Source organism: Lissotriton vulgaris, chromosome 2_1, assembly GCF_964263255.1.
Source record: "Lissotriton vulgaris chromosome 2_1, aLisVul1.2, whole genome shotgun sequence".
NCBI classification, from domain to species: Eukaryota; Metazoa; Chordata; class Amphibia; order Caudata; family Salamandridae; genus Lissotriton; species Lissotriton vulgaris.
The window spans coordinates 1,735,476,355-1,735,494,041 of NC_141687.1; the positions used below are offsets into that span (position 1 = coordinate 1,735,476,355).

At 43.2% G+C, this 17,687-nt stretch overlaps 1 protein-coding gene across 1 annotated transcript in view; it reads right to left on the reverse strand.

Moving 5' to 3' along the window:
- The window catches only part of LOC147733208 (mucin-5B-like), an 875,769-nt gene that overhangs the window by 40,748 nt on the left and 817,334 nt on the right, over positions 1 to 17,687 (reverse strand). The window contains exon 40 of the mRNA XM_086957740.1: positions 15,426 to 15,465. Within this exon, the coding sequence (XP_086813866.1) occupies positions 15,426 to 15,465 (40 nt within the window). The remainder of the gene's footprint in view (positions 1 to 15,425; positions 15,466 to 17,687) is intronic.

The following is a 17,687-nucleotide window of genomic DNA, read 5'->3' on the forward strand; positions in this document are numbered from 1 at the left end:
CTGAAGATATTCATCTATTCTTTGAGGAGGATGACCAGTGGGGTATCCCTCAATTAGAACTTCCTGTTATCAAAAAATAGAAGGAAGTCACTCTGCAACTCAAGGTATTTTTCTCGAGTGGGATCTCAGTGCTGTAAATGGAAGGTTAAATTCCGACTGGGGTGAAGCCAAAACGTTTAATAACAGCTAACACTCCAGCCGCATTGACTACATCATAATAGACCACAAGCTGTGGCCCCTGCTGGACGACTTGTATGTCAATGAAAGACTGTAAGATGATCATAACCCTTTGTGCCTTAACGTGAAGTCGGCTGACCCCAAAAAGTTGGCCACCACTTCAACTATTGATGAGTATCCAAAAAACTACATGGGGCTTGTCATGTGATTTCTTGCTGTGGCCAACCCAGACATACTGCTTGCAATAAAAATGAATTAACATCTACCATAGTGGTGTTGGAAGGACAATTAATTTTTAAGGAAGGGCTTGCTGAGGTTACTGATACCCATGCTATGATATTTGAGCAAATTAAATCTTACTGCTCTGTCACCCAGCATTGAAATGCAGACCCCTCACCGCTAAGTGCACCTGGTTGAACAAGGAGTGTAGACAGGCTCATAATTCATTGGCAGCTGCCATAAAGGGCAAAGATCTACTTATGAACCGACTTGCCAAGGAGAAGTGTCAACTCTGTAAGGTCAAGGACAAAAGTAATTGGGACAACGAGAGATGGTTAGAATTTAAAAAAAGCTTGCCAGGACAAGGACTCCGTCAAATTCTTGTTACTTGTCAAGTGGTGCACCAGGAAAGCCACTCCCTCCCACTAATTTTATTTTTCTCGAAGCCCGGTTATCTCACTTTGCTTCTCTGTACTCTGAGGAGGATAAACTCATTGCCATGCTTAATATCTGCTCATATATTACGGCTGACAAACTTTTTTGACCTGCCCCATATATTGGCAGCCCTGGATGCACCCAGTAGATCACCCAGCTCAGACAGTATTTCCTCAGATGTATTTCTCCATGACAACTGGTCCAGATACATTCTTACCCTGGCAAATGGCATACCACATGGTGCCCTCATACTGGACTCTTGGCAGGTTGTGTAGTTAATCCACTGCTTGCCAATTATAAGCCAACAAGCCTTATTGACTCAGTACAGAAAATCTTTGTGTGGATGGTCCTCCCTAAAATACATAAGTGTATCATAGAAAATTATAATCTTTCTCCATTTCAGGTGGGATTCCGTGAGTGGGTCAATACGATACATCAGGTCTTACGTTTCGTTTTACTACACTGGTGAATGGTAGTTATCAGTAAATGCAGCATGTACGCTGGATTTGTCGACTTCAAGGTGGCGTTTGACCTGGTCCCATGGAGTAAGCTTTGGAATGTTTTACTTGAATTAGGCCTAGCCCGGGTTTTGCTAATCCGATTGATTTGATAACATGATAATAACTTTTCCCAGGTATGCTGGGGTGCTCAGTATCAACTCACTGATCAATTTGCAGTTGCTAAGGGAGTGCACCAACATCTTCTCACTATTCCTCAACAGCATTGTTCGGTACTTCAACTGCCTCCCTACAAACACACTAATTCTTTGCTGGCCTCAAAAGCCCTATATTAGTGTTTGCAGATGCCATACTCCTAATTTCTAAAACCACAAGTGGTTTACAGCCAGCTCTGCTCCGGTTTGAGGAATTCTGCTTGTTGAGGTGATTGGTGATAAATGCAGAGAAGACCAAACACATGACATTCAATCAGCACAAGTCATATAAAGGCATGGTAATATTGGGGGACAACCCCTTTTGAAAAGCTGAGGTTTTAATCTAATTTGGTATCACATTAGCCTCCAACATGTCCTGGAACCACTAAATAGAAATGATGGCTTTGAAACTCTGACAAATTGTTGGAGTACTGCTCAAGAAATCTAGTAACTCTTTTCCCAAACCCATTAGTTCAGTCCCCCAAATATTCGATGCCAAAGCTCTGGGTTTGGTCCTATATGGTTCTGAACTGTGGAGTTGCTCTGATACATCGAGCCTATTTGCCGGTGAGGATATGCTATTGAGGAGTGTGGCACCCTCTGCAAGGTACGCCCATTAAACCTCTGTTGCTAGATCTTGGCAGGAAATCAGTAACTAACTAAACTAGACTTCATTCATTACTTTACTGGCGAAGGCTCTGGTCTACTCCTGAGCTAGTTCACAATGCAACAGCATTTAGAAACATCACAGACGCTGATCGCTCCCATAGGAAAGTCTGGTTTCGACAAGTCAAAAACACACTGACAAAACTGGGTCTGAAGGCATTATGGGACAATCCTACTGGAACCCCCATTCCCTCTGCTGGACAATTGAAAGGGCTTTATTGGTCCTCCATTTTCTTAGAAGCGCAGCGTGTGGTAGAAGGTTGATACTTGACCGGGAGGATTTTAGAATACAAACCCAATCCTTTATGGAAGCATATTGGGATATAATATCAGTACCTTTTGATAGGAAATTATGCTTCCAAGTCAGGATCGATTCCTTTAAATTTATCAATCAACAAATAGAATCCAAAAGCAGATGATCATTGCCCCTTATGCCCTGCTAGAGAGACTATATTCATGACCTGAATGTCTGTCCCGCCTATGCTAGTTCACTTAAAAATGGCTGAAACCCCTATGTCATTCGAGCGGATGCGAAACTGTTCTATTGCATGGAGGATCTTAATGATAGAACCTCGTCCGACATTTGCATGTGCGGTTGCCAAGTTCCTTGGTTGGATGTGTGCCATAAGAGGGATGAAGCTACAAAACAGTCTCCTAAATTAATCAAACACCCTCTAGACCTCTTTATTCTGGATCTTGAATGCATATTCCAGTAAAAGCGTTCTCCCTTCTATCCCTATGATAGATCATTGCCTACTGCACTTTTATGTCAGCGGTCTATTCCTGCTTTTAACAAATTGCATCAAATGTTACTGTTTAATCTTCGTTCATGATTTTATGTATTTTAATGATGTATCCTGTAAATGACTGCTATCGTTTTTAGATTTGAATGCAATATCTTGCATGTTTTACGTATTGCACAGCTTTTATGACATGTATTGTCGAAATAAAGCTGCTGCTGCTGATGATGATACTGGTGCCACTCACAGAGCCTGGTGGCAATAACCCTGCAGGGTGACAAGCCGCAATGACATCACTCAGAAGTGATGTCATCGAGCCAGAATCAGGCCTAAAGGAGGTTACCACACCCTTACTTATTACTTGAACTAGATCAGATGCAGCGTCTTTGTTCGTGCTCATAGTGCGACTGTTAAGGCCAAGATTAGAGGTAGGGGCTGGGCTAGGCAAAGCTTTTGAGGTCTCTTTTATTTGGCTCCCCTCTCAACGCTCTTGCTCTTCCCCCTAGTCTTTAGGATTTGCCCATCCCACCCTCACTGGCAGAAATGTGATCCCCTCAACGTGGCCAACAAGTTCAGCAACTGCAGTAAGGCAACAATCAGTTGGGCCAGTGTGGATATCCAAAACAACAGGACTCTCAACTTTCCCCAGTGCGTAGGAGCCCGTGGCGACCATAGTTGGCTCTGAGGAGATCCAAAAATCCTCAGGTTCAAGTTCGAGTGAGGATGACAGGGACAAATGCCACTATGCAGGTTCGATTTCCTTAATGATTACCCTCACTGTCCTATGTCAAAAAGCCATCCAAGTTGGTGCCAGACTTTGATTTGCAGGAGTAGCATCCTGCGCTGCAGGAGCACTGGCAAGATTTTAAAGTGCCTCGCTGGGGCTACTCAGAAAAACCAAAGGTTAGGATGCAGGAGGCCCACGGGAGACGTGTGCAGTGTCTAAACACAGCCGTGGGTTACCATTGACTTTCTATGGAGAACGAACAAGTTACAGTTTTAAAGATTAAGGGTACAAGGAGGTGAACTGCAATGGAACCCTTTTTGACTAGGACACTTGGAGAGTAAATACCCATGGGAGGACCGGAGTACTTGTGTTACCTCACCCAGGGAAGCCGGGTGCATGCATAGGTCTTTTTTCGTGTCAGGTTGCGTTGTCAATTCCAGTGGAGAGCCGTAAAGAAGTGCTGCAGGGGCTCAGAGGAAAAGTGTCCGGGTGGACCCAAGGGTGGATCGGAGATGTGAAGAACCTGAAAGCAGAGGACACCGAGTCTGGGCCACTAGCCAATGACTAGGGCGGCGATAGGAAGATGCCACCAGATGTCAGATGATTTCAGGTGAAAAGATGAAGTTTGTCTCTTCAAACACGAAGACCAGGAGGCGTCGACGACAACCAGGAGCTGGATTCAAGCCGTCCCACAAAGGATCTAGTTGACTGCGATATCGGTATCCGGACTGGAACCAAAAAGCCTTGGCAAACGCAATCCACACAAGATGTCGAGATTGGCTTCGTTGCAGACCAGCAAGGTCTGGGGCACTTCTCCTTTGTAGGGAAGCTGGAGCAAGCCTGGAGCAACCAGGAAAGCAATGTAGTTTCAAGATTGGTCTTCCTGGTGGCTCACTAGCCAAAAGACTAGGAACCGCAAAGACATGTTGAGCTGAAATGCACAAAGCGGGCCCAAGGGATACTCGTAGAGTGAGGGCCTCTGAGCTTCAGTGCAAAAGGTGCTCGGGGCTGGGGCTTTAAGCACCCCAATGCAAAACTTCGGGAGACCTCGGGAAGTCGATGCAGGTAGCAAAATGCTGGATGTCCAGGAGTTCCGGTCCCACTTCTCTCATGTCTGCCACGGGTCTCAGCTTTGCTGGGAGCGAAGGGCGGGGTCCGAGATGTCTGAAAGTCTGTAGCCTGTGTCACAGAGTCTTTGGGATCCGGCAGGAGTCTCAACAATGCAGACCGGCAAGGATACTGTTGGTGCCTGTTTGAACAGGGTGGTCCCTCCTTGACCACAAGGGAGATTTCTTCCATCTTCCAGTCGAAAAGAAAAGTCGAAGGTCCAGGATATATGTTGCAGAGTTTCGTCCAGGGTAATGTATAGTCCTAGGGACTGGGGTTCTATACTTATAGTAAGTTTAGGGGTTGGACTAACTCTAAGGTCCCTCCTATGGGTAGACCAGGGGAGGTGGTAGTAACACTCCTTCCCCTTTGTCCAGTTTCGCGCCAGAGCTGGGGCTGAGTGCCCTAGCAACCGGTTTGAACTGAGAAACACATGGAGAACCTTGCGTGTCCCAGGCAGTGTCTGAAAAGCATTCACTGAATGCAACCCACCCTGCCCCAATACGCTAAGGCCTGTCTGGGGAGGTGCCAGCACCTCCCTGGACAGGAAACCTATTGTCCAATCCTCCCTTGCCTGAGTTTCGTCCAGCAGCAGGAGGGCAGACTCATGTCTGTGGCAGCAGCATCCATTTTGTGATGCTGAGGCTCTGTTTAACTTTAACTGGGTAAACCAGTAACTACATGTCTTCTCCCTCTAGAAGGGTGGAATGCCACCCCCGCTGCCAGGACTGGCGGGGGGTAGAATTCCAAAGCGGTTGACACCTTACACCGCATGTTTTGATAAAACCAAACCAAAGCTAGCATTAACCGCAAGGATTATAATGCACTTAAGAGTATATGACATGGCTATATCATAGAACAGCTATAAGGAGATGGTTACGGAAGCTGCAGAAGGGCTCAGCTCATGCTAGGACACCCTCTCACACAAAGGATTGTCAAGGCCTTCCATAGGAGTGACTTATAGGTTACTATGTGTCTATATATATGTATATAGATATAGGTATACTATACCTAAGTAAGGGGTGATTACACCACCGTACGAAGGCTGTAAGGATACACCTGTGGTGTCAGTTTTGAAGGCTAACTAGGGGTGGCACAATACATGCTGCAGCCCCTGGTAGGCCTAGGGTGCACCTATACCCTGGGTACCTAGGGTACACTATACAGGGGCTCACAAGGGTGACCCAGTAACCAATGTGGTATGTACCTAAAGTAAATGGTATCAATTTAGAGAGAGAACAGCTAGGCTGTGGGCCTGATGATTAGCAGTGCCAAAGCCATACTAAAGTTGAAAAACCAGAGAATCACAGCAAAAAGCGGGGATAACTATAGGAAGCAGACCCTACTCTCCTACACTCTGCCACTGGAGACGTAATTGGATCTGAGTCTTATAGTCTGTGGCCCCCCTCTTCTGCCTGGGATGTCCAGAGCTGTGGAAGAGATTGCAGGAATTTATAACCCCTCCTCGTGCGAAAACAGCAAGGGGTAAACCCCTGCCACTGGTGCCACAAGTGGAGCTGGGCCCTGTAGTCCATGGCCCCCGCCTTCTGCCAATGATGTCCTCACAATCAACTCATTAATAAGTGCTTTATAAGTGGTAATTAGTAATTAATCCAACATATAGATGCAGAAGACGTTCTTATATTGCAGGCATATCTAGAGCTTGGAAAAGCCAAGAAACTGCATCTAAATGCCACATTACAGGTAATACCTTTATCAGCAAAGTGTGAATTGGAAACCTTAGTGTCTGTTTCCTCAATGACACTAGCATCAAGGCGTTATGCTCCATATACCTCTCAGTCATGATAAGACTTGAAAAAACAGAGGGGCATATTAGCAACAAATAGCGATAATTATCGCTAAACGCGCTTAGCGCATTTTTTTATCGCTGACTATTACCGGATATTATCGCAGATTTAACATTGGATTAGCAATGTTTATTTCCAATGCGATCAAATATCCGACGATAGCGGCTCAATGCGAGAATATCGCTGGAAATCCAGCGATATTCTCGCATTAACGCCAATGGGGGCTTAATCTGATAATTCACCCCCCATTGACTATACACGCAAGTCAACATTTTAGCAGGCGTTAGATTCTAGTGATAATCGCGCTTAGTGCGATTTATTTTATTGCTTCGCCTGCCTTGCTAATAGGCGATAGCTGTGTTACCAACTGTTTTCAGTCGCTAACAGTTTGGGTACGCCCACTTTGCATGTCATTACCGATAAATATCGCTGACATGCAAAGCGGGCCCCAAACATGTAGCTATCGCATAAAAAGCTGTCGCTAACTGCTGTTAGCGACAGCTTGCAAATAGGGCGAAAAAATTATCGCAGCTTTAGCGGGAAAAAGTCCCGCTAAAACGGCGATAGTGCCCTTGCTAATATGCCCCAAAAATTCTAAAGTTGGGCCCATTTGTAGCTGCAAATAAGAATCCTGCCTCATCTACACTCGGTTAAGAGGCCAACAAAGATGGCGGCTCACTAATACTGCTCCAGGACGATATCGAGGAGGCTAGTAAAAGCGGGCCAATGGAAGGACTCTTTGGAGGGTTTCAGTTAAAGAATTTGGGGGTATATTAGCAAGAACCTCGTTCAAATTATCGAGGCATTTTGCCGCTAAAACAGCAATAATGGGCTTGCTAATATGCGTTATAGAATTCCAATAGAAGCCCAGGTTAGATGTGCAGAACATCTAGCCTGGGGTTCTATTGGAATTCTATAATGCATATTAGCAAGCCCATTATCGCTGTTTAAGCAGCAGTTTCCTGCCGCTAAAATGGCGATAATTTTAACGAGGTTCTTGCTAATATGCCCTTTACTTTCGGAATCTCCACTGCGTTCAAAGACTTCTTTATTATGTTGCGGTAAGCCTGCATTCCTGCTTAATTCTGCCTCAGATTTGCAGCGTTTTATGTGAGAAGCTCACAAACGCCGTCCTGTGCATGTCGTAACGTTTTATTTCTCACAGAGCGGTCATTACTTCAAAGAAACGCTGCTTCACCCTTAACATTTAAACCTCTAAATTGGTCACCATTCATTGAATAAATGTACTTTTCTGCTATATTGCATTTCTGATTTGCAGCACGCTCCGTGAATGGACAATGACTGCTTTTCTTCAGTTTTCCTCGTAGTGGTGTGCCTTTATATTGTGTTGTGGCGAAAGGAATGTTAGCTACATGGCAACAATGACTCATATTTTACAAATCACTCTTTACAGCATTTATATATTTGCTCTAATATACAATGAGCTTCTGACTGATGCGTGATTGCCATCTTGTGGTTCCTTCTGGTATCTGTCTACTACTACATTTTCTTTTCACTTACAATGTAATTTCTCATGGAAAGACTTTATTGTGGATATCTTTAAACTTGTGGTCTATAATGACTATCTCTCAATATCTCTGCTGTGGTCATTTTGAATTTTTTCACCTTTTTCATTGGGAACATCCCAAATTTTGCTCTGCAAATACCTGCTTGCTTTTTTCTCTCATGTCTATGGGAAGAACCAGAGGGGGACGAGGCAACATCTCATCCAAATTGTCTACCTCTCATTCAAAATCTAACATGATGTCTACCTCTAACCCCTTTTCAGTCCTACAAGATGACGTGGACGACCCTACGCAAACAAGTATACCTCTTCTCACAGATACTTCATCCACCATACCCTCTTCTATATCTGTTTCTGGATCTTCTTCCATTCCAGTCAATATTAAAACTACTTCTAAAGCAAATATTTTGTTTCCAGTATCCTCCGTTAAGAGTCAAAAATGACCCTCCTTCACCAACTGTTTCTTCTCCCCCTACTTCCATAGAACTACTTCTGGACGAGATACATGCACTTAAACGATATATGGAAGAAGCGAACACCTGACTACAAAGTTTGGAGGATAATTGATTCTCACTGCATAATAAACTTACTTTTGTAGAAGATCAAATTGAGTCATTGCAAGTCTCTTCACAACACATCTCTCCTATGAAAGCAGACATCTTACAACTTCAGAAGCAGGTTGAAAACCTTGAAAATCGAAGTAGTCCTAATAACCTACGTATTTATGGCTTATCCGAGGGGTTGGAAGGATCCAATCCTTTGGCCTTCTTTCAGTCTTTTATTCTGCCTCATCTAAACTCTAGAGTTAGTGGGAGATGGCTGCATATCTGAAAGGTAGGCGGTGTGTAAAACTTTCCTCACAAGAGCCAGTGTTTTATGTCCTTGTACTGGTTTTGAAACAAGATTTTCATCATTTTATCCAAATAGTTAAGCCCATTTGTGAGATGATCAGGCAATCTGACGTGCAAAGGGAGACTTGGTAAATTGTATGGAGCTTGCCCTGAATTGCATTTACTCTTGTTGATCCAAGATTTCAGTTTTTTCTTTTAGGTAGAATTTTGTATTTGAGAGATTAACATGTGGCGGTTACTTGTTTAATGAGGCATATTGGGGTAGTTAGTGATGGACAAGAGGTCAGTGGAAGTGGTATTTTTTTGGTTCACTTCTGGATTTAAGTTTTGCTTATGCATGAGGACTGATGATTATTATTATATACTTTTGTGTGTAGGTGTTCCTCACACTGCTCTGAGGAAGACCCCAGTAGATGAAAGGGAATCACACACTGTTTGAAAAGAGTCAAACTGTTGATGATCAGTAATCTTGGCTGAACTGTATTTTCTCTTGGTGGGAAATAGCAGAAAACAAAATATGTACCATCATGTACCTGTTAGCCATTTGTTTTAAATATTGTGCTTTTCGTTTAAAGATTTTCACAGATTTCTGGGGTCACATGTTGTAACTCACTGTTTGAACATGTCCTGCACTTTTTTCACGCATGGAGCAACTTGCATAAAATTAATATGTTTCCATTTTGATAACACAATACAGCATTTCTGAAATATTTGCTGTGTTCATGCCTTCATTTATTTTCATTTGAATGTTTCTTTAATGTATTGCATTTCAAATTCAACAGGACAATTGTTTTTTTCTATATTATATAGCACCCAGGTTGTGAGGAATACAGGGTTACCCCCTTTGTTAGTATAGATAACTTATGCAAGCTGCAAAATTCCAGTCATCTGACATAGTTCATTTCAGGACAACTATGGTTCTATGAATTGCTGCAGAGATTTTGAATGGCTTGGTCACAAAGTTCCGCTATATTGTGTTAAGCCTGGCTCTTAATTCCTGGTGTCCCCTCTGCAAAGCCCACATAACATGCAACATAACTACATTGTATAACTGTTAAGAATTGTCTAGACTTTGACTGCATTTTTCTTACACACTAAGATGCTGTGCAGACCCTAGGACGGTTTTGCATCCATTAGTGAGGGCACTTCAATTCGCAGAAGGATGCTAAAATCAGATAAGATGTCTACACTATTTTTACATACCATTTTCCCCAATCATTAACCAATCTGCCATGGTTCTTATGTATGTTTCTAGAGTGAGAAGAATGGAACTCTATGAGAGGAAAGGAGCTAAACTCTCTTTCATAACTAAATAATAAGTATGTTTTATCTTCAGAACTTTTTAACATTAAAATACTATATTTCTATTTTTTACTATTTAATTCAATTTAACATTATTTCATATAAGGTTTTATTTTAAGTCCCTACCTCCATTCATTTCTATGGGCAGGTATTGCAATACACATGGTTGGCCATATATGGGGTTCGACATACATCAGCTCTGCACTAGAGTAATTTATTACGGTTTTGTGTCAATATTTGGCCGTAGTAACTTAAGATGCGCAGTTTGAGACCAGCAGTGAGGTTACTCTTTTCTAGACGGGTGCATGTCATTCCTTAAACCCTTCCTAATCCTCCCTATATCCCTCCGTACTCCCCCCTAAACACCTTCCATTTAGTAGCAAGTATGCCCTTTTTACCCAGACACTCCCCTGAGCCCATCACACATTTACTAATAAATAGTAAACATATATGAGTGAAGTTATCCCCCTGGAAATAAATGAAGAGGTTGAGGTGGAGATTTAAATTTTTTTGTTTTTGAACAGCATTTTGGAATACTTGAGTAGTACTACTGTAGTACCAATAAAAGGTACTACAAAATGCAGTTTGTGATTTGGCCCCAGTATTTTTTGGACTAGATGTAAAAAGAAACAGTAGACTTAGGACCACCATTAAGGGAGCCTGCTCAATCCATGCTGTGTGAAAGCAGTGCGGGGAGGGGCCTAAATGGACTGCTTTGACGCCCAGCTCAGGACAGGGAGTCTGAGCTGTGTCTCCAACCTGGCTGTAAAATACAGCCAGGGTTGAGAAATCTAACTGCATGTCTGTTTGGCTGGCCTAAGACGGCAGGCCAAAAACACATTCACATCACTTGACCCCACCTCCCATGGCCTGGCACGCCCACACACACTGGCTTAGCCACCATCCAAAAGATAAATCAATATTGTTTTATTTGTAGGCTGCTGGTTGAGCCAGTGGGGCAACGCTCCTCCGCCATTGCAGATGAACTGCTGCTGACTTAGAGGTGGGCAGGTTAAAATGTGGACTGCTGAATGCCAGATCCCTCCCAAAACATGCTGAGGAAAGTAACTTACTGCTTGATGCTGGGGGTTTGACGTAATATTCATTACTGAAACATGGACAACAGGAGACTCTGTCTGTGATCTTGACAGAGCATGTCCGCATGGATTTAAAGGGTTTCATAAGCCCCGAATAGGCAAAATAACAGGGTGGAGTAGGAATTATTTTCAAAGAAAAGTGGGATTTTACAACCTTTCCTGTAGATGAGGCAGACGGCATTGAATTATTGGGATGCCAGCTAAAGGGTCATAAGGGATATGTGGCTACGGGGATCCTTTGCTATAGGCCACCCAATACTGCTAAGCTTCCCTCTTCCCTCCCTTTAAGATATTGTCACCAATATGAGACTCACGCACGCCAATCTTTTTTTACTGGGAGACCTTATTTATTGGGCAGAAGGAGACCTATGTGCGGCTTATAAAGAGTTGACGAGTACTTGTGATACCATCAGCCTTCAACAACAAGTCTGCGGCCCCACTCACAGAGCTGGACACACTCTTGATCTCATTTCTCCCCAGATGGCCTAATTTCAGTTCAGTCAATCTAACCCTCACTGATCACTTTTTATCTGCACGTGGGTAATAAGGGCGACCCTGAAAAGACAAACACACATTCAGTACAAAGTAGTTCATGGCACAAACTAAATAGAAAGGCTAAATCCTTCTTTAATGAGGCACACTTCTCTCTTGCTAATGCTACAGAAGTGAACTACCAAAAGTTTGAAAAAGAGATAAAAAAAACATTAGATGAACTGATACCCCTGGCTACTTCAGTATCCCGTAAAAAAGTATAATCTCCATGGTACAATGTCAGTCTGAAAGAAGCCAAACTAAAGTGTAATTGGAAAGGAGATGGAGGTGCCATTACCTAAGAAAGACAAGATTAATTTAAAAGGTGCAATAAATGACTATAAAAATAAGTTAAGAAACGCGAGAGCTAATTACTACTGTGAACTGACTACTGCAGCCCCCAACAAAGCAAAAAAGACCTTAGAAATACTGAAGGATTTTACTAATCCTTCTTGTTTTAAGCAAGACATTATACCATCACAGAAATTATTTGGTGATCTGTCTGAATATTTTGAAAATAAGATCAAGGCTACTTTAGACGGCATTGATACTCCTATGGCACTAAATAATTCTACTTTAAACACTTTGGGGTCCATTAGGATGGGGGGGCGGATCGCCCCCGCCATCCTTGCAGGAATGACCCCCGCCATAATATTATTGCTGGGGGGTCCGCGGCGAACAGAAAGACCGTCCGCCACATTTCCGCCCCGGTCGCCTTGCCACTGGGGCGGAAAAGGCTACAATATGGTGGCGGTGTCTGTTTGACACCGCCAGCCATATTACAATGTGCGCTGGGGAATGCCTTTCCGTGGTGGCATTGCCGCTATGGAAAGGCATGCGAAGTCTAACTGCGGGGGCCTGTTGTGGGCCCCGAGGGAGGGGGTGAGGGGTGCACATGGGGGGGTACCTTTGGTACCCCCTACATTTCAAAGAACAACGTGGCAGGCACCACGCGGTGCCTGTCACGTTGTGCTTTGAAATGCAAAACATGTATTCTTAGCATTGGGGCCGGCGGTGCTTTCTGCACCGCCCGCCGCAATGTTAAAAATACAGGATGCGCCAGCCACTGTGGTGCGCGTGTCCTAATTTCCCCCCTCGGGACCCCTGTTCTTATGGCGGGCGGTTCCTTTCTACGATGGGATGGTGATCGGACAAAGTCCGCCCATCATCCTAATGGGCCTCTAATTGTCTCTCATAATCTGTTTTATCGCACCCTCCCATATTCCCAGAGGCTTATATAATTTTGTATACATCCATAAATTCTGGAACTCCTCACGATCCCCTCCCACCAAAACAATGGCAATAATGGGAAGGCGAGCTGTCAAGCCCTCTTCTACAACTTTGTAATCACTCACTTAAAACCAAGTCAGTGCCTGACTATTAGAAAAAAGCTATAGTAAAGCCATTGCTGAAAAAAAGCCCTGTCAGTTCTATCAGGCTTAGCTAATTTTAGAGCCATCTCCTTCCTACTTTTTCCAATAAATATTTTAGAGTGTTACATAAGCACAATCCTGTCGCAAAATCTAGAGGACAATGTATGGTTAGTGGAAGAGCAATTTGGCTTCTGTCCCGATCATGGAACTGAGATTGCTCTGATTTGCGCTACCCAGGAAATACAGAGGCTAACGGACAATTGACCATCTGTTGTACTGGTACTCCTTCATTGGTCAGCCGCGTTTGACACGGTGAACTACTGCACTCTTCTGTCTGGACTCATGTCCATCGGTGTCGGCAACCCAGTGTTAAACTGGCTAAAATCCTATCTGCTTGGCCGCTATCAGGCTGTATTTGTTCCCCCATTTTTATCTAAATTTAGAACAATCTAAAATGATGTCCCCCAGGACTCTTCCCTCAGCCCAATTTGTTTCAACATTTATATTAAACCCTAAACCCGTAACCTCTCATATTAAGTCCTACCAGAGCAAGTTGATTAATTATGCGGTCGACACCCAGGTGATTTTATCACTAAACGAAGAGCAGGATGACTTTCAGTGCAACTTTCAGGCATGCATCCTGGATATATCTAACTGGATGAATGCAAACTCACTTAAGATTAATGGAAGTAAAACAGAGCTCCTCTGCTGTCCATCTAATAGGTTCCTGTATCTTTAAGCCCTAACTTCTGGCCCTGCCCATGGACATTCCGTTGTGCAACTCAACTGTGGTCCGAAACCTAGGGGTAGGTGTGGACGAAGGTCTCACTATGGAAAAACATGTGAACAGAATCGCTGGGACCTGTTTCACCTTGACTTGTGCCCTCAGTAAGATATACCCGCTGTTTTAACTTCATGTCAGATCACTGTTTTCTAGAGGTGCTATATTAAGCAGGTTGGATTATGGTAATGCCCTGTTACTAGGAGCCCCTGACTTCCTACTAAAGAAGCAAGAGCGCATCCAGCAAAGTTAACACTAAATAGCCCCCAATATTCCTCTGCCACAAATACCCTGAAAGATCTTCATTAGCTGCCTATCAAAGAGAGGATTATATTAAAATATCTTTGTATTGTACATAAAGCACTACACAATAAAGGACCAATACCTTTACAGGCCAAACTAACAAAATACACTCCTAGCAGACCCCTTAGTTCAGCTACTTTTAACTTTGTCCAAGAATTTAGATTTAGAAAAGTCTGAAAACAAGGACGTGATTTTACCGCGAAAGCAGCTCAGATCTGGAAAATATTTCCAGCCCCATTAAGAGTTTACTCGGACCTACTAAAATTCAGAAGGTGTTTGAAAACCTGGCCTTTTCCTCATTAATAGCCAGGTTTTAGCTCTTTCAAATTCTCCACAGCCGGTGGTCTAGTTAGCGCCAGGATATCATTTTTGGTCACAGTGCGCTTTATAATTTCCAAATACAATAAAATGCAAGTCGACCCCCCCCGTCTCCCCCAACCCCAGATTGTGGAGTATCTGGGTGCGATGAACCCACACACATAAGTATAGGGAGCGAGGAGCCCTAAAACTTTGTATGCTGTTTGTGAATACCAAAAAGTAGTAAACTTACATAAAAGTGTAAGTAAGTTTACCTTTTTGAATCAAGCCCTCAGTGTGCAGTTTGCACACAGCGCGTATGGTATATCAGGACCTTCTGTGCCTTTGATTGAATTCTAAACATTAGTGTAGACAAGGCAACAGAAACATAAACCATAATTAGATAATTAGTTTAGAGGTAAAGGTCTGAGCTCAAAATGTATTGGAATTACAAAGCATTAATTAGAGATAATTGTGAAGTTTGGGAGTCCGAAGAAAGTACTAATAAATTAATATTGGAGAATTCGCAACGCCAACGTTTGATAGTTGTCTCTCCAGGGGCCCCCTCTTTTCTCCCCTTCCTCTCTGCTTGGTCCACTGAACCTTACAGTATTTTAGCATTTACAATTGGTTTAAATAATCATTCAATGCTCTTCTCCTTTTAAATGTTTATGTGGTCCTTTGTTAGGTTTCTATGTTATGTTTTCCAGATTTGTAAAGCGCACTAACATTAGTGAGGGTGCACTAAGGTACTCATTAATACAAAAGAAAGCATTATTATATCACTTCAAATGTAATGTAAACAACTGATAAATGAAATTTTAATCATATTACATGTGTTGCAACATCCGTCCGAAGACATTCCAATTGTTCCCTGAAAAAGAAAAAAAAACATCTTTAGCATAAAAAAAACTTGGGAACAGGAGAATTTGCGCACAATTGCAGCACCACTTTGAATTTCCTCCAAATCAACTCTACATTTGCTGATGCACATTTACAGGAGGAATGGTGCAGATTCATTGAACTCACAAATTGAACTACTTATATAAAAAATCTTACGAGCTTGCACCAGGGTAGAGATGACGCCTCCCCAATCTATCGCCAATGCGCTGTGCATACAGAGGCCTTTATGCACCAGCCACGTGGCATGGAGTACATCCCTGCTGGCCAGTGCAGAAGGAAGCAGGCTTCACTGACGCCTTCTGAAGTGACAACCAATGTCATATCACTTCAAAATGTTTGCAGGCAAGTGATCCCGACCTCCCAAGAAGCTGCAAAGCGTGTGAAGTTCCTTCCCAGGGCATGTCCAGAACTTCTTCTCAGAGGGAATCTTGAAAGAGGGCATTGCTACTTTTAAGAGGGGTAACTGGAAATAAAAAACAGGGCCAGTTCTACTTTGGAAAGAGGCTGCTTGGAGAGGGATAGTGTAAGTTGGTTGTGTGTGGTAAGGTCTGTTTGATGTGTGAGCTAAATATGTGTGAAGTGTACTATGAGAAATGGCAAACTGCACGACACGAGCAGTTTCAAACCTGGTCACGAATAGGATACATGAAGGACGTGAAGAGTGGGGACTGGAGCTTGGATGAGTAGGATTACAAGGGATGGTCTAGGCCGGATTACACTGGAGATGCGGGAAGAATCTGGTTGGCAGGAGTCTGAGTTTGTTAGGTGTAATGTGGCGGAAGCATGTGTGCCAAGTGTGCTATGGGAATGGCAAAGCAAACAGTGCCAAGAAACAGCCACAGCATACTTGATCAGCTTTTCAATTAATGCGAAATGTAATGATTGAGGACTAGAGATTCGCGGGTAGGAGCAAATGGCGGAGAACGACACTGGGAAAGGCCCAGCAGCAGGGGTAATGTCATTGCAGGAGGAAATTGGATATATGCTATGGATATGTACTTGCAGCACACTTGCAGGGCCTAGAAGGATCAAAGTAGGCACACGCATGCTGCAAGGTTGGCACATGCTTGGACCCAGAAAGCAAAACTGCAGGCAACCGAATAGAGTAAACTTGGTGCATTGTAAACACGAGGTTTCTGGGTAGTGGGACACTAGGCAGGTGGCTGAACCTGCACAGACTTCTGCCTGGGACACCTGTCACAGTCAGTGCATAACAACAGCGTAAATTGGGTGCTCACATTGGAAAATATGTGCGTGTACAGCTTTAGTTACTGTCAAGCGAGTGAATGGAGATGGGTGTAATAGGTCAGAGAGCCCAAGACGGGATAAACATTTAAAATGATAATATGCCTTGCTTTGGCTGCCAAGCTCTAGGGTATGCCAGTAGTTCTTTCCGGCAAATGTTGTTTTTGTAAAGTATAAGAAAAGCATTCCAAGATGGCTTCCCTTTCATGACTATGTGTGTGTGTGTGTGTGCATGTGCAAGCACGGGCAGCCATATTTGTTATGTTATGTTATTACAACTTATATAGCGCAGTTATTCCCGTGGGTGTCTTGACACTTTCAGGTTCAACATACTATGCCAAAGAAGCTAGTTTCTAAAAAGCCACGTCTTAAGTTGTTTGTAGTAAAGTATGTTAACATAAGAAGGTACTCTTACTAAAGATTATAGAGGAAGTAAGCTATTACCAGCTCTACTTTTAGATACAATGAATGACTTCCATTTAAAATGTAAATAGGATATGAACCCTTCACCCTCAGTAGGTGACATATGTCTGTTCCAAAAGGTTGTCAAATGGCATCAAAGAGATTTTGATAGGTGGGCTTACTGTCCACTCTTGTTTGAGATTTTTGATGTTAAAATTGTGAGTAGTAGGGACGTTAAAGGAACAGGGTATTAGGGTATTAGGATCCTTCTTGCCTAATACTTGCCTTCTTGCCTAATGTAGTTATCATGCCCATGGTTCGCAACATTCTTCAGTACCTGTCCTACACCTTCACCCCTTCAACCTGCCTACTTCCCTAGGGTTCGTTTATGTACTGTATGAGGGATAGAAACAATTTGTCTGACTGTCATTCTTAATTAGGTACGGACATAGTCACTGTAAGACAAAACAAAAAGAGTGTATGTACCTGATTACTTTCATAACACAGAATTCTCAAAAAAGCACCCGTTTTGTAGGTTCTATAGAG